The sequence below is a fragment of the Nymphalis io genome, chromosome 25 (genome assembly GCF_905147045.1).
Source record: "Nymphalis io chromosome 25, ilAglIoxx1.1, whole genome shotgun sequence".
In the NCBI taxonomy this organism is placed as follows: domain Eukaryota; kingdom Metazoa; phylum Arthropoda; class Insecta; order Lepidoptera; family Nymphalidae; genus Nymphalis; species Nymphalis io.
Genome location: NC_065912.1, coordinates 9258043 through 9278680, shown reverse-complemented (window position 1 = coordinate 9278680; position 20638 = coordinate 9258043). Strand labels below are relative to the sequence as shown.

At 35.0% G+C, this 20638-nt stretch overlaps 1 protein-coding gene across 1 annotated transcript in view; it reads left to right on the top strand.

Annotated features, from left to right (window-relative positions):
• Positions 1-20437, top strand: part of LOC126778331 (uncharacterized) — a 28187-nt gene extending 7750 nt beyond the window's left edge. The window contains exons 2-14 of the mRNA XM_050501840.1: positions 730-913; positions 3813-3975; positions 8195-8284; positions 9355-9531; positions 9882-10090; positions 10577-10784; positions 13856-14148; positions 15382-15513; positions 17891-17987; positions 18171-18338; positions 19068-19168; positions 19479-19543; positions 20227-20437. Of these exons, the coding sequence (XP_050357797.1) occupies positions 730-913; positions 3813-3975; positions 8195-8284; positions 9355-9531; positions 9882-10090; positions 10577-10784; positions 13856-14148; positions 15382-15513; positions 17891-17987; positions 18171-18338; positions 19068-19168; positions 19479-19543; positions 20227-20392 (2053 nt within the window). The 3' untranslated portion in view covers positions 20393-20437. The remainder of the gene's footprint in view (positions 1-729; positions 914-3812; positions 3976-8194; positions 8285-9354; positions 9532-9881; positions 10091-10576; positions 10785-13855; positions 14149-15381; positions 15514-17890; positions 17988-18170; positions 18339-19067; positions 19169-19478; positions 19544-20226) is intronic.
• Positions 20438-20638: the final 201 nt, after the last annotated feature.

Genomic DNA, 20638 nt, shown 5'->3' with positions numbered 1-20638 from the left:
GTCTGGTTTCCATCGTATAAGCTCTGCTTATTTTGGGATCAGATGGCCGATAAACACACCGAGCACATGAAAAGTCAGTATTGCTTATTAGGGTTTGAAGCCAATAGTCACATGGATTTCAATATAAAACAATGTGTGTACGTGTTATAAAGTATGTATTGTCAAGAAAAATTGACTGAACGACTGACACAAATCATCGCACAGCCCAAACTACTGGAACTAGCTCCGTGAACATTTGCATACAGGTTCCTTTTATATTGAAGGGTAGCACTAAGGGAGGGTGTTTGAAATTTTTACCTTTTAAGTAGTGATAAAGTGGAGGAAAGCTTGTAAGCAAATTATTCGTTATTGAAGAAAGGGTTATAGAAATTGTTATTAAGCAATTAAGAATTATGAACCGAGCGAAGCCAGGTAAAGAGTTAGTATATTAATATTTGCATGTGTGTATGTATTTACATACCTCTATATAAAGGTTATTTTGTACGTTTAAGTAAGAAGTAGGCCTGTACTATGTATATGTTTATTTATTTATTTAGTACTTGTTGGACAACATATAAATAAGATAAAAGAACTAGGAAACAATCAAAGAAAAAGACGTACCATATATATATATATATATATATATATATATATATATATATATATATATATAGTACAGATCTTCTAGGATAAAGTCGTTTATGTAAAATTCTATTGTATTTTGTGGTAAAGTAAATATATGTTTAACAGGGGAGCAACGCATTCGAATCTGGTGATATGCAACGAGTTCGGCAAAGTTGTGGGCAAGGCGCGAGGACCAGGCACCAACCACTGGGCGCTGGGTATAGACGAGTGTGCTAAACGAGTGATCGATATGCTTCACGCTGCTAAACAAGACGCCGGTATACCTCTGGACCAACCTATCGACTCTTTGGTAAGTAATGGACTAACTTTGAGTAAAAAACAACCTGTAAATTTCACTAACTAAGGCATTTGGAGACTCTTCATCTGACAAATACAAGTTCTCACGATATTTTCCTTCACCATCGAGCACGAGATGAATTATAAACACAAATGAAGTAAATGACAATTCTGCCCGGGCTTGTACCTATTTAATTAGTTTCTTGACGACTCTTCTAGCTAGAATTTACATTCCGATCTGCTGGAAAATTGAAATTTAAATAATAAAGTTTAATAGTGCAATGGTTTACGGGGCTTTAAAAGTCTCAGGTTCAATGCTGACCTGAGCTGTAGTGGGTACCCCTCTCTTGGGTTATTGTCATGCCAACTTCTTACACAAGCCGTACGCTAATTGGAGGGGTAAATTACTAATTCTGTTGTCATAATTTATAACCTCTTTAAAAAATATCATAGTTAAGAGTACATGAATATGCTCCATATTGTCAATTGGTTTTCAAGAGTTGTGATTCCTTGTGATAGTCGTATGTCGGTCAGTAACCCCAACTGAAATGAATGACTTTATACTATGACTAATCACACAATGGTAGGTATATCATGTACATTTGTGTATTGTTGGCCGGTTGCTAACGAGCCCGTTAATGTGGTTGGTAGATACTTGCCTTTCACGTCGAAAGTTGTGGGTTCGATTCCCACCCAGGACAGACATTTGTGTGCATGAACATGTCTGTTTGTCCGGAGTCTGAGTGTAATTATCTATATGAGTATGTATTTACAAAAGAAAAATAGTATATGTAGCATAACAGCTGTCTGGTTTCCATAGTACGAGTTCTGCTTAGTTTGGGATCAGATGGCCGGGTGAATAATGTCCCAGGATATTATTGTTATTTAGTTAAATTGCTTCGTTGGTCTAGCGGTTAGCTTATAAGATTACAAATTCGAAGGTCCTGGTTTCAATCCCATCGGATTATGAGCGTCGATGGAGAGTGTGTTTACATGTGTAGTTGGCTGGTCACAATTGAGAACAGGTAAGTATTTGGTTCACCGTTGGTAATGACGGTATCGATCTTGTATTTGCAGTAATAGATTGCAAATACATTTAATATCTGACAATAATTGACAAAAGGAATCATTTCCTTGCTATATTATCCTTTATCGTCAAGCAAGAGATGAATTATAAACACAAATTGAGGTCTTGAAAATTCAATGGTGTTTGTCCTCGTTTGACTTTACCATCGGTCAAGATTCACGTCTTCCTCCACTAAGCCATCGCTGCTCTTTTAAAGGCTAAAGGTGTGCAAAATATCTTAATGGCGCGTATTTATATATCAAATATTAAAATAAATTGTTAATATAAAAATGAGAAGGCATTTGAAACTAACAAGGTTAGCGTCTAAGCCTTGCGTGTCAATGAAAATTAAAAAACATATCTTCAGTATGTGTGACGAATGAGCTAAAATGAATGCGTTCTTAATTTAAATTTTTTAGGATCAAAATTTATAAAGATTATAAGTAATATATGATACAGATTATAAAAAACCGTTTTCGATTTCTCGTTATTATTCGTTATCTATTGATAATTTGGTATCATGATGTTATTTATAACGGTATTATTGTAAGTCGTTGTTTTGTATTTAAACTGTCTGTTATTTTTAAATTGAATTGATCTCTGACTGGTGTCTGCCTAGTAAGTCTAGTGGCTTGATGTAAGGCCGGAGACGGAGGTCCTGGGTTTAATTTCCAGATCGGGCCAGTAAAAAAGTTATTAGGTTTTTCTGTCAAAAAATCCTCAGTAGCAGCCCGCAGTCCGGAAGTTGAAATGTGTACACTCCCGTGCCTCGGACTGCATGAAAAGCCGTTAGTGCTGCGCCTGAATTCTTTCCGTTCGTGTCGGATTGTCGTCCCATCGGATTATGAGAGTTAGGGAATAGAGAGTTCACCTGTGTTTGCGCACACACTCGTGCACTATATCTCCTGCGCAGTTGGCTAATCTCTCTTGAGATTGGCCGCCGTGGCCGAAATCGTTCCGGAGGTCATTATTATAAGTCCGTGTTATTTTGTATTTAAACTGTATTTTATTTTTAAATTGAACTGATCGTAGGTATTTAGATCGCATCATTCTTTCATTAACCTACTTTTAATAAAAACAATTATTACATACAATATCTGTATATAATAATTGTATCTTAACCGGATTAAACTAGTACACATAATAATGGAATGATTGAATCGTGCATTTATCTTATATACGGCATGATTTTGCGATATATATAACATTTTTTTAAGATGAGTACGTGTGTTCTTATTATCATTTTATATATAAGCTTGTTTGTATGTAGATTTTTTACTACACACGACGTTTATGTGTACGAAAATCCACTCATTGAAAGGAATTCTGATGTCTGGTGGTAATCTTTACATTTAAATACTGTATCATGATATAAAAGTGCTTTTATTAGCTCACTTGAATAAATCTTATTTTGATTATTTTACGTAAAAGGCACTAGACCGCTTCTGCAAACAATATAATAAAAATTATAATTTGAACAAAAAAAAAAGTGATTCTTTGCTACTCTTAAAGACCTATTGATATTCAGTTCATAGATATAAACAAAGCATAGTATAAATAATATCTATTACCAGAATCAAAACAGCAATACTTGATATTGTTGTGTTCCGGTTTGAAGGGTGAGTGAGCCAGTGTAATTACAGGCACAAGGGACATAAAATCTTAGTTCCCAAGGTTGGTGGCGCATTGGCTATAAGCGATGGTTGACATTTCTTACAATGCCAATGTCTAAGGGCGTTTGGTGACCACTTACCATCAGGTGGCCCACATGCTCGTCCACCTTCCTATTCTATAAAAAAAAAAAAAAACAATTGTATGATTGTAACAATTATAACCAATTGCGCAGGGTCTCACGCTGTCAGGGTGTGAGCAAGAGAGCAGCAACGCGGACCTCGCGGCCCGTGTGATGGAGAAGGACGGAGCATGCGCTGGCGCTATCTACGTAGCATCAGACACAGCTGGTTCCCTTTTTACAGGCGCACCTAATGGTGGCATGGTGCTTATAGCTGGTAAGAATCACCAGCCAATAACACGAGGAATTAGGATAAGGAAATTCCCTTAAAATATTCCATGGAATATGCTAAAAGCTTTATTATATTTGCACTAAAAACAGTTCTTGATTAATATATATTTGTAATATATAACTATTCAATTACGATAACGAATTCGCCGTCGTAAAATACAATTTTCAAAGAATACCACAGATTATTTAGTTCACGATTTTCGACCAATGGCACTAAGTTGATTATTTGTACTAGTAACATTGCGTATTTTTTTGTTATTAAAGAAAATAGTTTTGATTACGACCAGAGAAGCAGCCGGCTTCATTAATAATTTACTTATAAAGGTTGCTCGGCGAATGATTAATTAAACACGGATTTCTTCCTGTCTGTCATCATTGATTTGACATTCGAAGTAGTTACGGCATACTGGTGGTAGGGCTTTGTGCAAGCTCGTCTGGTTGGGTACCACCCACTCAGGTATTGTTGTGTTCCGGTGTGAAGGGTGAGTGAGCCAGTGTAATTACAAGCACAAGGTACATAACGTCTTAGTTCCCAAGGTTGTTGGCGCATTGGCGATGTAAGCATTGGTTAACATTTCTTACAATGCCAATGTCTATGGGCATTGGTGACAACTTACCATCAGGTAGCCCATATGCTCGTCCGCCTACCTATACTACAAAAAAATATGTTTTAACTAATTACCCGCTAATGGCCGAAATACAAAAATGCGTACCCGCTACGCAGAAATGTGCGAACTGACATGACGCATCATAAAAGCTTGCGAATTGATTCATAGGTGATGTAAATATGGTACCATGATAGTGAGACACGATGCCGCACGAAATCGCATCGGTGTTATTGGCATTGGAGCTCTTTGTTGCGATTTGCAGTTTTTTGTTTTGACCCTTAACAAAGTTCATAAGTGAGGTCGTTAGTTTCCAAAAAGAACCAAATTAATTTTAAATTTAATTATATTATCTTTTATTCGTATTTATCTCACGCTGCAATTTTCATACAAAACCTCGTTCAGTTGCAATCTTATCGTACTTTTTTAAATTAATGCTCCGTGTCTCATACATGCAACAGAAGAATTCTGTAAAAAAATAAATATTGAATGTTTAAATATAATTTTTATTACTAATGCATTACGGTCTAATATCGGCCACAGCGAGACCTCGAATAGCAACGAAGTATATAGTATATGCGCCACGCACACACAGACAGCGGATTGGGAAGCACGACGGTTAAGAGAGCGTCATGCCGTTTGCCGTCACGGCATACGAGTCGGTCTTACAACCAGCCAATAGATGTTTGACATCAAACACAAAAATCATCCCCATGGTAATATGAATCGTGGTTAAATTTCAAAGCGCAATGAAAAAATTGTCTAAAAGCGCTTTATTATTATGTATAAAGTTGTTTACATCGAACTTAAAAGTGTGTCAAGCGATTAATAGGGGCGCGTTCTCATTAAGCACATTTGGGTCATCTGATAACCTAAACTCAACCTTCTGGTCGGATAATAGCTAAGGAACATGTCAAGGTACACTTTAGAGCTCGTATTGTTTCTATATTATATGAATTTATATATATATATTGACGGACTGGTTGGCGCGGTTGGTAGATACTTGCCTTTCACGCCGAAGGTTGTGGATTCGATTCCCACCCAGGACAGACATTTTTGTGCATGAACATGTCTGTTTGTCCTGAGTCTGGATGTAATTATCTATATAAGTATGTATTTACAAAAGAAAAGTAGTATATGTAGTATATCAGTTGTCTGGTTTCCACAGTACAAGCTCTGCTTAGTTTGGGATTAGATGGCCGTGTGTGAATTATGTCCTAGGATATTATTATGACGCCCAGGATATTATTAGACGGGGAAATGGACCATTGCCCATAGACATTGGCGCTGTAAGAAAAATTAACCTTATTCGAATAATATTAACCTTGAAACTGAGATGTACCATCCCTCGTGTATGTAGTTATGCTGGCTTGAAATTTCACTATTTTTAGAAATCAACGTTTTTAAATGTTCATTGAAAAGAAAGACCAAATTACTAAGCTTAGACCGTAAACGTCCCACTACTGAGCAAACTGTATAACCACGATGCTTTACTCCGGGCTTGTGGATATAACCCACTACGGTTTCTGAATATTTTATTGAGTAATAACAATTTTTTGTGTCGTATATCTGAAATGCCTCGTTCTAATTAACAAGGCTAAGGGGCTCACATCCCAGGTTGAGCCAGTAAAAACTAGATACAGGAGAATCATTTCAACTAGTAATTATTAAAAATGTAAAAAACGTATATATATAAATTCCTCAGTTGATTAAATCTGCATCTTCCTATTCAGACTGCCATTTAATTTAAATGATGTCGACCGCAATACAACTTGTTTCGTATCAAAAAATTGTTACTAGAGTGTCCATCATAAATTGATAATGTTCATATGACATCCGTCATTTCTTTTCGGCATCTACACGCATATCTTATATGCATGTGTCTAATTTCATTGAAATTCTGCCATATTCGTATTCTACCAACCCGCATTGGAGCAGCATGGTGGAAAAAGAAAAGAAGGTTTGCTTCTTCTCAAAAGAGAGAGGAGGCCTTAGCTCAGCAGTGGGACATTAACAGGCTGTTACTAAGTCTACTACTACGTATTTCTCACACTATGTCTCCTCTCTCTCTCTGTAAGAACAAACTCGAAATCACCGCCGAAACCGGTTGTGAAATATCATAAGGTGATATGTGACATTGGCCATTATAATTATAACATTTCAAGAATACACGCACCAAAATAGTATATAAGTCGGTTGTGGTCATTTAACGGGTGAGCAATGAAGGAGTTCTTACAAAGTAGCACTTCTATAAATCTTTGTTTGCACTGTATATGTTGTTTTCGGAGTTTCCCCACTGTTATAACATTTATTAATAAAGTACATGATCATTTATTAAGAAAATTATATTGGTATATTTGATGACGAAATCCTCCAGACCTATTTCGGCTACGGCGGCCAATCTCAAGGGCCAGCCACCTGCGTGGGAAATATTATACTTAGCAAGTTTGTGCGCAAACACAGAAACACTATCTATTTCCTCACTTTCATATTATCAATACTATCTCAATCCTATGGGACAACAAATCGACATGACCGGAAAGAGTTCAGGCGCAGGACCAACTGCTTTACGCGCTTTTGGTATATTTCATAAATTATTATTGAATATACCAATTTATTTGTGCTTAATTTTAAATTTCATCTTGTATTGCGCGGTAATGGAAAACAGTGAGTAACCTGCAAGTGTGATATCCATGGAATTGTGCCTCATGTGTATCCACTGATCGTCATTGGAGCAGTGTGGTGGAGTAAGCCCCATACCTTCTTCTCTTACGGAGAGGAGGCCGTAACCCTACAGTGGGATGTTACCTTACAGGCTGAAGTGAAATGAATTACGGCGTAGCTCCCACCACATTGAAAGTCAATCGATAACCCTAACAACGCTTATGGTTAGAGGAGTACACTCACCATCTAGTGGCTAAAATGCACCAGCTACTTTCACAAACAAATAAAAATAAACTGAAATTTAATTTATGAATGATATCGTTCTTTTTAAATTAAAAGATAATTATTCAGTAAAGAGAACCGGTTTTATTTATTGATAAGCAAAATATTCTTATCAGCTCTTTGTTTAATCGCTGATAAGGCACGATCACGTAATATGTCGATCGTTCATTCAAATTCAGACTAATTTATTCAATGTAAAACATTACACTTGTTGATAGTTAAATTTAAAACTAACACCGGTTCTGAAAAGACTCTTTTGTTACGGCTGCCTTCCTGTTATAAATTAAAAAATTAAAGTGTCGTGGTGTTCTCTTTCGAAACGAGGCGTCTTTCGCTTTAATAGACAATGAAATATAACAACGTTTGGGAGTAATAAATGTGTTAATTTTATATAGAAAAAGAAAACATTAAGACAAAGATATTCATTTTTTCATACATTTGTATTATTGAATAATACACGAATATTATAGCAAAACTAGCTTCAATCGTGACGTCAAAATCATATATTTACTTCGGCCAATACTTATTCACCAAGCGTCTGGAGTATAACGTGCATTAGTAAGATTTTACCAAAAAATCTGACACCATCCTAATTTATATTAATGTATATAAATAAAAACAGCTTCGTGTTAAATGGGTGTTTTTCTATTTCAGGTACTGGATCGAATGCATTGTTAAGGACTCCAGATGGTCAGCAATATGGTTGCGGAGGTTGGGGATACCTTTTGGGCGATGAAGGTGGTGGTAAGTTTGTCACACATATCATAAGGGTTCAGTTAAAAACTAAACAGTACAGTAAAACTGGGCTGGGCTAAGGCTTCCTCTCCTGTATTTGTGAAGGTTTGGAGCTTATTTCACCACGCTGCTCTAATGTATGTTGGTGGAATACACATGTGGCAGAATTTCAGTGAAATTAGACACATGCAGGCTACCTCACGATATTTTCCTTCACCGTCAAGCTCGGGTTGAATTATACATACAAATTAAGCACATGCTAATTCAGTGGTTTATGCCCGGGTTTATAACCCACGATCATCGGTTAAGATTCACGCATTCTAAACACTGGGCCATCTCTGCTTTCAATCTGGGCTTTATTAAATTAAATGTGTCGGTAAAGCAATCAGGCTACTAACGCCTTGTTAATTGCAACTTTATTTTGCTGTTTTATTTAACACAACATGACAAAACATATTGGATATTGTTATCTCAATTGTTTTCAGTGCGTTTGCATTAACTGATATAAAATATATAGATTATATGTTAATTAAAAGTGCTTATTTTTATCGTTACTTGGAATAAATATATTAATCAAAATTGGATAATAAACAGCCCTATGTTTTGCAGATTTGTTCCAATATTAAAATTCAATCCTCATATGATTACAGCAACATCTATATACCTTTAGTTTTATAGTTACGATGAAATTAGACGGTGCCGTCGTCCATTTTGCATTTGGGCACAAAGTTACGCCCAAAAAAATGGCGTGTGATCAGTCGAAGTTAGCTATCCCTACCGAGTACCGATAACACACATTCACGCGCTTACAATAACAAATCTCACGCTGACGTCATCTGACGCTCGAAATGTTTTACAAAACAATTGACTAATAATTTACTAAATGTTTTTGTTCATGGAGAAAGTTTCATGATATCCAACTCGTTGGCGATTAAGCTGAAATTTTGCACACATTGTGCCCGTGACAATACAACCTTTATAATTAACTAAATTTTGTTCATTGTAGTTGTATTTTTTACGGCTTCACGATTTAAAAAACTATTAAATTTGCGAATGAACTATATATGACATTATTCCAGCGTACTGGATTGCTCATCGCGCAGTGAAAGCGATATTCGATGATGAAGATGGCTTGGTGCCGTCACCACATCCAACTAAAAGGGTCTGGGAAGTAATCAGTGAACACTTCAAAGCAGAAACACGGGCTGACCTTCTACCACACGCCTATAAGCACTTTGATAAGTCGCATTTTGCAGGTACGTTGTAATTTAAGGTATTCGTTATTTTATTTTATATAGGTTGCCGGATTGGCCATCAGACTACCTGATTGTATGTGGTCACCACCGACCGTGAAATAAGGATTTTTTACCGTTCCTTACATTATTAATGCATTACCAACCTTGGGACATTACGTCTGTTGTGTCTGTAGTTACACTAGCTCACCGGATCACAACAATACAAAGTAATGCTGTTTGGTGGTAGCAAAAGTTATAAATGGGTGGGACATACCCGGAGAGCTTTCAAAAGGAGAGACTCAAGGGAGATCAGTGCTAAATAATATACTAGAATAATCTAAGTTTTAATATTGATCTTCATCCGATTCCAGGCCTCACAGCGAAGCTCTCGAAATTAGCAGAACAAGGCGATGCGTTGTCGCAGCACCTGTTCGCGGCGGCGGGCGCGGCGCTGGCGGCGCACGGGGCGGCGCTGGCGGCGCGCGCGCCCGCCGCGCTGCGCGTCGTGTGCGTCGGCTCCGTGTGGAACAGCTGGGGCGCGCTGCGGCCCGGGGTGCTGCAGCAGCTGGCTGCGAGGCGGGTCAGTGGAGTTACTTAATATTTGCGATTTTTTTGTCCACTCTAATCTAATATAGAGAGGGAGAGTATATAGATTCTAAATATTTTTTTTTAATTATTACGCTTTAAGTAATTTAATTATGTATAAAATAATTTCTAAAACATTATAAACAATTGCTATAACATCGAATCGATAACCATATAAACGCCATTATTGATAAAGTTTTGCGATTTTGACGGTTATTACATATATGTGATTGATAGCAAATCCTATTCTCGGTAGAATGTACATTCGGAACCGATGGTAGATAGCTACCATGTTAAGTGATTAATGTATAGACATTAATCACTTAACATAATCAACAAAAGTACTTTTAAAGAGTCTACATGAATAGGCTGGTACTCGCTTACCATCAAGAAAGCCTCCTGCCGGTTTGACTCCGTTTCACATAAAAAATATATATGGATTTGATCGAATTTGGATCTAATATACCATTTTTGTTACCAGGTAAAAATTGAGTTAGAACTTGTTCGACTCAGGGTCTCGAGTGCTATGGGAGCCGCGTGGCTTGCAGCTAAACATGTCAACTACAACCTGCCCCGAGACGATTCCGCGTTCTGTGAAGTCTTCTACACATACAGGCCCGATGTTAACGGCAAAGTTAATGGATCACACAACGGGATACTGGAAAATGGAGTTCAAGGCTGCGGGTGTAGTGACTGGTCTTTTTCCAGCTAATGTGTGATAAAATACCAGCAGTTTATTTATAGGTTAGTTAGCGAATTAAATACAAAATGTATCAAAGGAATAATAAGCGATCGTTTTTGGGATCAACCCAAAAATGTTTTGGTACTTGATAATTATAAATTATGATGTTCCATGTGGCCTGGCTAGGACGTCCAGGCATCACTAACCAACAGGTATACTCTTAATGTCATAAAATTTTAACGGTCGTTACCCGTTGTCTTAGAGAACGGCAAACGCGCTAAAGGTATATGAAGTAGTCTTTGGACTTCGTGTGTCTTAATCTTATTAGTTTGAGACCAGATGCGACAAAGTGCAGACTTGTTTATATATATATATATATATATATATATATATATATATATATATATATATATATTGTTAACAATATATAATAAAAAAAATATTTGATAAATAACGCAGTATACTTGCCTATGGCATAGGCAAGCGTGCTACATCTTTGACCGTGTCGATGCTTAAGATCAGGCAAGTCAACGGTCAAACGTTTGCCTATTAAGTGTAAAAAAAAAATGTTTAAAGCAATAGTGAACTGATAGTGAATGGATCCCCGGTTTATGTGGGGCTCGCTGATGTCCAAGGCGCCGAGTGCGCCCCGAACATCGGAATACCAACTAAAAAACCAGCGATACCCTTTCCGTCTTAACGAGGAGCGCCATGGGATCGCAAATGTCGAAAAATCGTGAATGTAGCATTCGTCTTACATTGAAATATTTAACGTTAAGTTTGTGTGTTTGTATAATAACTCAAATTTGCTAATTATATTAAAAATAATATGCTAGATTTATTATAAACTAATGGAGTTTGTAATTATCAATTTCGGCTTTATCTGAATGTGAAATGATTAATACTATTAAGACTGGGCTTGAAGCGAACCCTTTGATATCGTATCGTCGACTGATCAGCGGTGCTACTCTGTGGAACCCACGCTCTGTCATTGTATGTGTTCATTGATTTTTTTGTTGGTATTGTAAGAAATGTCAACCATCGCTTACATAGCCAATGCGCCACCAACCTTGGGAACTAAGATTTTATGTCCCTTGTGCCTGTAATTACACTGGCTCACTCACCCTTCAAACCGGAACACAACAATACTAGTACTGCTTTTTTGCGGTGGAATATCTGACGAGTGGGTGTTACCTACCCAGACGAGGTTGCACAAAGCCCTACCACCAGTAAAATGTTACAATAAGTAAAGTCTATTGCATAATACATCTTACAGAATAGCCCCACTGTTTTTATAAGTGAATTCGGATTAGTCAATAATAATAGTAAGTATATAAGCGTAAATATATACATTTATATGTGTATAGAATATTCTATATAAAAAACTAGATTTGTTCTTTATGTATAGTAAAAATGTTTTCGTTCATAAAACAAAAGAAATATATGTAATGAATATTGTATATATAGTAATATACAGGGATTGGGTGGAATTATTTTGATATAATTTCACCATCTAGTCTATGAATGAAAGATCTGAAAATAAAATTGATCTGAATATTCTCGTTCCTTTGGTCAACGACACCACGATACAAATGTGACTGTAGCATTACAGTTGTTTATTTTTTGTATCTAACGCTGTACTTGTTTGAAGTGTATCAATTCCATAAGATATATGTATATGGCGTATCGATTATTAATAATATAATAGATTTTCTAAAATATAACAAAACATACCTTCAAATTGAACATATTTAGGTGAGTTATTAAAATAAAGAACAAAACTAAAAAAATATATGTTTTTTACACAAAATACAGATTAAAAATATGTAATAATATTATATTACAGAGGCTATAATGAGGTTTGGTTATGTAATCAATTTATTATGTTAATAATCTTCTGGATGGTAAACTAATTAATTATAGTAACTTCGTTTCGAAGTTAGTTTGTTTGCAAATGTTACAAAAATACTTAAGTGTGAACAAATATAAGTAAAAAACTATAAGATTTATTTTATAACAAAAATAAAACAGTTTTGGAATTTTTATTTAAACATAATAAATTTATTTTTGTGAAATTTCCGTTTTCTTAGGCCACTGAGATTGAATTTTAAAAAGGCTTGTTTTAAAAGTCATATAGAACAAGTGTTCCACGCAACAAAATATATTTATATATAAAAAATATAACACCAATTTTTAAAAACCTATAATGACGAAGGCGCAGATAATCACCTATCTGTGGAATGCATGTAATAAAGTAACATATGTCTAAAATATTATGTATAAGTGAAATGTAAATATCAAAAATATCGTATCTAAGTGTAAAATTATATTATGTAGTTATAGTTCCTAATAATGTATTTTACTTTTATAATCATTTTATTTTGTAGTAAGTTACATTTAAAAAAATTGAATAAATCGAAGCATATTCCTGAATTTTTCAATGAATAAATATATTAAAGCAAGAGTCGTTTATTTATTATTATTTTTTAAAAATTGACACAAAAATATAACGGTTCTTCATTTCCAATAACTCCAATAAGTAACACCTTTTTAAAGATAGATTAATTAAATGTATTTGTACATTTAACTGCTATAGAAAAATATATCAATATTTAAGTAACGATATAATTTATACTATTTAAAAGTGGTAGCAAGATACATTAAGTTTCGAAAACAAAGTAATTTTTTATAATGGAAACAATCTGCAAATAGTAGCAAGCTTTGCAATAATCTATGAAATACTGTTTTTTTTTAGTGTAAAGTATTGCTTTGTGTACACAATCATATAAAAAAGTAACGATATATTACTTTACATAACATTAAATGTAAATTTCTGTGTTTATCTGTAGTTACATTAGATTGACAGACCAGCCAAGTATGTTTACCTGTCATTGTCATTGGCATTGTTGAAGTCAGTTGTAAAAATGTCAGTAGTGCGGTCGGTATCGCGTTTTGTAAATATAAAACCAATAATAAATATAAATTATAGATGTACGTGTCGTACTTTCACAACGTTTAAAGAAAAGACAAATCATAATAGTTTTAATAATAAATACATATATGGTGGTATATTAGTAGCTACGGGTATCGTAGGTTATGTGAGTGCTAAAGAAAAAGTATCGGCTGCTTCTGTGATAAGTTTATCAGGTAGAAGGGATAAGTATAACTTTATAGCTGATGTTGTGGCCGTGTCTGCACCGTCTGTGGTGTATATAGAGATAAATGATGGTAGACGGCACGATTTGTATACCGGTCAGCCGATCACCTTGTCCAACGGTTCTGGATTTATCGTTAAAGAAGACGGACTTATATTGACGAACGCTCATGTGGTTGTAAACAAGCCTAATGCTACAGTTAATGTGCGGTTAATGGTAAGTTTGAATTTTAAATATGTTACATCATTTCATAATTATAGTGCAAGTCTGGTGTAATCTGCTAGCACAGGAATTCGATGAATTACGGGTCGTATATAGAGTCTGTTGGAATCCACCCTGCATTTGCTGAGTGGTGTACTTAAATTAAAAATTTAGAATTTTCTCAAACTAAATCTTATACTTTTTTTAAGAATGATTGTGCAAGTTTTTGAACCATTATTTTACAAGATATCATCAAATTAAAGCTACCACACATTCGTAGATACTGAGAAAAAGTGGCAAAAAACTTGATAGTAACTCTTTTCAACAATCAAATAACATAGCTAATTAATTACAAAATAATTATTTTTTTTCAAATTAATGCATACTATTTAATTTGGTAACTCTTTAACGTCACAATCACAGTCTGCCAGTAGCAATGTATTAATTATATATATATATGAAAATCATTCAAATTTATAATGCTAACATCATAAAGTAACACACATATAAATATTTCTTCAATTGAATCACTGCTAGCTAAAAGGTTTTACCTCTCGGAGGTGGCTTGGGGCTAGTCATATGTTACTACAAACATACATATTTTCTACTGTAGGTATATAATTGCTAAATTAAAATTGGTAGATTTTCTTACAATATTATTGCAACAATATAAGATGAATATTAAAGCAAATACATGTACATATTGCAGTAATTTATTTATTTATTTATTTAGTGTACAGGAAACAAACAGTGAAATAATTACAATAAAATAAAAAATATAAAACAATTCATAAACCAAAACAGTTTCCATTTATAAATTAATCATAAGTAATTACAAAACAAGACATTTTTTATATTTAATATAAATTTAATTTTTAAATCAAGAAAACATAATTTAATAATAAATAATCAATTTATAATTAATTAATTAAAAATGCATGAGTAAATTAAGGCTCTTGAGAGTATAATATTTCTTTTACTTGCAGTTTGAATTTTTTAAGGGAGAGATGAAATATATCACATTCAATAAATGTTTTATTGTATTGTTTAGATGATCTATTAATAAATGCATTTGCTGCATATTTAGTCTTTGTCAATGGAAAATCAAAAATAGATTTATTGCGACTACCAGGGCGAGGTAGTCGCAATAAATCTATTATTTAAGTATCAATTGATACTTAAAATAATTAGATTATATATTATTATATGACAAACTTTGTAAACAATACCATTATTTTTAAATTTCAGGATGGCTCAAACCATACGGGATTTGTCGAAGATGTTGATTTGAAATCAGACCTGGCAACACTACGGATTCCAGTGAAAAACTTACCTACAATGAAGCTTGGGTCTTCCGCTGACATCAAGCCTGGCGAGTGGGTTTGTATTGTTTGTTTGCTATTTAGTGGGTGATTAGTTAAACATTGCTGTCTTCTTCTTTTGATTGTCAAATCAATAATGACAAAAAGAGCGAACTAGTTTCACTAAACAACCGCTAAGCAACATTTATAAGCAAAGCCATATTGCCTATTGACCAGCAACATAAGTGTTAAGTTACAACTGAATCTGTTGGAATTGATTTGAAATTGGGTTGTAAGATTCAACCCACACATGTTACCATATGAAGTTAGATTTTTTTTTATTATAGAATACGAAGGTGGACGAGCATATGAGCCACCTGATGGTAAGTGGGCACCAACGCCCATAGACATTGGCATTGTAAGAAATGTTAACCATAGCTTACATCACCAGTGCACCACCAACCTTGGGAACTAAGCCTGTACTTACACTGGCTCACTCACCCCTCAAACCGAAACACAATAATACCCAGTACTGCTGTTTTGCGGTAGAATATCTAATGAGTGGGTGGTACCTACCCAGACGAGCTTGCAGAAAGCTCTACAGACAGTAAAAATTGCTATCACTATGAAAAGCTTGCTTGAAAATATTGTCCAAATATATTTGAAGATATGCTATAATATTGTCTATACATATTTTATGTATTCATTCAAATATGGATTGGTCATGTTTAAGTATAGCTGTCTTAATCTTTATTGATAGCGCAATTTCACAGATATGATATATGTTTTCTCCACAACAATATTTGTTATTTTATTATTGGTAGTGCTCGATATGATATAAGTATTTATAAAAGTCTATTTAATTTAAAATGATTTGATTTGATTCAATTAATGTTTTTTATTAACCAACATTATTAGGCAGTTTGAACAAAGAGCGATTTTAATGCAAGCCTTAACTTTAAAACAAATTATAACTTTAAAAATTTAATATATAACTACACAAACTCAATTTATATATTAACAAAATAATTCTACAGCCAAACAGCGATATTTAGTATTGTTGTGTTCCAGTTTGAAGGGTGAGCGAGTCAGTTTCACTATAGGCACAAAGGATGTAACCTCTCAGTTCCCAAAGTTGGTGGCGCATTGGTGATTTACTGAATGTTTAACATTGCTTACATAGCCAATATCTATGTGCAGCATTGATCATTTACCATCAGGTGGCCCATTTGTTATCATTTTTATAAAAATAATCCTAAATCTGACGAGCTGGTTGGCGTGGTTGGTGGATGCTTGTCCTTCACGCCGAAGGTTGTGGGTTCGATTCCCACCCAGGACAGATATTTGTGTGCATGAACATGTCTGTTTGTCCTGAGTCTGGGTGTAATTATCTATATAAGTATGTATTTACAAAAAGAAAAATAGTATATGTAGTTTATCAGTCGTCTGGTTTCCATAGGCTTTGTACAAGCTTAATTTGGGATCAGATGGCTGTGTGTGAAAAATGTCCTAGGATATTATTATTATAAATGTTTAATCAACTATAAGAAATAATATATATTAATAAATAAGTGAGTACAAAGATAAGAAAAAAAATGATTCTTTTAAACTTAAGATTTTGTCGTACATGCAAAATAGAGTACTAAAATAAAAGGTTTCAAGGTTGATTTCAAATGACTAGAATGATTGATCATTATAATTATGTGTCATATCAAAAGCCGAAGAATTTAATTCTATAGGAGTATAACTTATAAGAATTGCTGTGATGATAAAAAAGCGCGAATTAGATAGTATGTTGATAAGTTAATATGAGGATTAAACATAAATACATGTAGCATACTCAGTACAAATATCTTACAGCTCTTTAAGAAATTATTATTCTGACAAGCTGAATTATTTTAAATGTAACGCAAAAACGTAACAGTGTCCCACTGTAGAATTAACTTTAGAGATCCTAAATACAATGCAAACCTTGACTAATAAATAGGAAAGTGAGTTTAAGGGTGAGTGAGGAAGTGTAATTACAAGCACAAGGGACATAACATCTTAGTTCCCAAGGTTGGTGGCGCATTGGTGATGTAAGCGATGGTTGACATTTCTTACAATGCAAATGTCCAAGGGCGTTTGGTGACCACTTACCATCAGGTGGCCCATATGCTCGTCCACCTTCCTATTCTATAAAAATAAAAAAAACCTACTTGCATGAGTGAAGTCGCTAGCGGAAACTAGTAGTGGAAAAAAATTATGAACTCTTTTTAGCTGGTATTTGCGGTACTTTTTTTGTTCCTCTAATTCAACTGCACTTATCTCTTCTTTTCTCTTATCAAACTTATTTTTGTGTAAAGACTGCATTTACGCTCCATTATTTCTGTTAATCTTGTCATCCGTTATTTACAGTTTGAGCAATAAAATATGAATAAACAAAATAGTGGATAAAATATGTAAACTCTTTTTAGGTGGTAGCGATGGGCAGCCCCCTAGCTCTGAGCAATACTGTGACTGCGGGTGTGATAAGTTCCACGCAAAGAGCGAGCGAAGAACTTGGGTTGAGAGGTAAGGTATCTTTCTTAACGTTAAAAATACAATTGAAAACAACCCTTAGTGTCAATGCCTTCTTGCATATTGCAGAGTGAATTTAATTCCACACTTGAAGCTGCCTTGAGCCAATTGCTTTCCCAAATTAAAAAAATAAAATCTTATGATGTAAATTTTCTGATGTCGTCTTTTATTTTCAAGGCAAAGACATGGTGTATATTCAAACAGACGCACCGATAACCTTCGGTAACAGTGGGGGGCCGCTCGTGAACCTGGACGGTGAAGCTATCGGCATCAATAGTATGAAGGTCACGTCTGGAATATCGTTTGCGATACCAATCGACTACGTTAAAGAGTTTTTAGCTAAACGTTAGTAAATTTTAATGTTATGTACATGTTTCCATTTAAAATTTCATTGTTTATTTATCATATTAATACACCAAAGCCTTAAATATATACAAATAAAAATCATAACCGAGTGGAATGGTGTCAAGAATGTCTATTAGCATTCTTGACTAGCGTTTCCCGTTTGAATTGCAATTCCGATCCTCTGGGCGAATAATGAACTAACCCTGCTGTCACCAGTAGGGACACGAGGTGTTATATTTTTAACGAAAGTGGAACGCAATATTACTGAAAGGTCCATTTAAAATATAAATAAATAGTGTCATTGTTTATAATATAAATATATGACTTGATTACCTTAAATGCATTCCCTCGGTACTGAACCTCGATTTAAAATTTCAATCCTGTAGGATTAGTAGGAAGAGGAAGGATTTTTCTCAAGTCGTTGGTGCTATTGCCTATGAATTTCTAGGCTCCGTCATTGACCTGAGCACCCGATTTGTATTAAAGGTTCTTCATTTCTGAGTCCCATATAATGGTACTCAGATGTGAGTGAATTTGTGACTATTGAGCACTAGAGGGGTTTCTCTCTCTCTCTCTCTCTGGCATTACGTGCTCTTTCTTACTTACTTACTTACTCTTATAAGCAAATACAGCGCCAGCCTTGGCCCTTCAGAGGCAGGGCAGAGCGAGATTATCTTTCGCATTTTAGTCGACGCTTTCACTTTACATAAATGTGTGTGTGTGTTTTAGGTAAAACGAAATCCCCACCAGTATCCCGAAGGTACTTGGGTATAACGATGCTGTCGCTCACACCGAATATTCTCCTGGAATTGCGAATGAGGAATCCAGAGGTAATATTATATAGGTGATATAAAAGCTTGAAGTTAGCATCCGTTATCCGCTGAGTTTCTTTAGCCGGTTCTTCTCAGGTCATGATATTTCTTTTCCGAACCGGTGGTAAATCTAATTTGACAATCAATAAATAAGTTAAAAAATAATAATTTATTAAAAATACTTAATTAAATTGAAAAGAGTAACTGCTGAGTTTCTTGCCGGTTCTTCTTGATAGAATCTCAGAATCATTCAGAATCGGTGATAATTTTAAAATTAATTTAATCTTATTAAAGTGACGATTGAATGATATATTATATATATTTTCAGATGCCGACTGACATTGACCATGGTATTCTGGTATGGAAGGTTATCATTGGATCACCAGCTTACAAGTAAGAAATAATACTTTTTATATATCTATACCGTTATGACGTTGGATGGCAAAGTGTCTCAAAACGCTTTTGGTCGTAAAGCCTTGAAGCTTGAACCCTGCTGGTCTGTGCATTGTACGTGTCTCATACCTCTTATTACACTAGCTCACTTCAAATCAAGTGCCACAATTAAAAAAACCCCTGAAAATCTGGGTGGTACTTACCTAGACGGGTTCGCACAAAGGCCTAGCACCTAGTGAATGTATGTATAAATTATATTATAACATATATATCATCGGAAGGAAATCGAAAAACTTAGCAATATTCACTTCAAGATTATAATAAAAAATATCAGAACCAGGGGACGTCGTAACGTTGCACAACGTGCCTGACGCCAAAAGTGTTCCAGGATGTATATATATACCACCCACACATCAGATATTCTAACCAAACATGACATATGCCAAACAGCAATACTTAGTATGTTGTGTTTCTGTTTGAGGGTAAGTGAGCCAGTGTAAATACAGGCACAAGAGACATCACATCTTTGTTTCCGAAGTTCGTGGCGTATTGGCGATGTAAGATTTTTTTTAATTCACCAATGTCTATAGGCGGTGGTAAGTACTTACCATCAGGTGTCCCATTCGATCGTCCGCCTACCTCTTCATAAAAAAATACATTTTTTTTACTTGTAACATCCTCAGCGGAGGCCTACAGCCAGGGGACATCGTGACGAGCATCAACGGCAGCCCCGTACGGAGTGCCGGAGATCTATACAGCGTGCTAGAGACTGCCCCCGGGAAGCTCTCCATGCAAATAGTCCGGGGGAAGATCAGGACCACAGTCATCATCACGCCGGAAGTACATTAGAAATATTCTTATATATTTGTATATTTTAATAAATATATTGAAGTTTGTTGACTTTTATTTTGTTGTCTGCTCACAAATCCGGCCTTTTCGAGTAATTTTTGAGGCAATTTACCTGATAGTAAATGGTCACCACTGACCATGGGCGCCAGCACTAATTGTTAACGATTATTTATACCATAAATGTAACGGGCACTGTGCAAATTAAGATGATTTTTTCTGTGCTTGTAATTACACTGGCTCACTCGC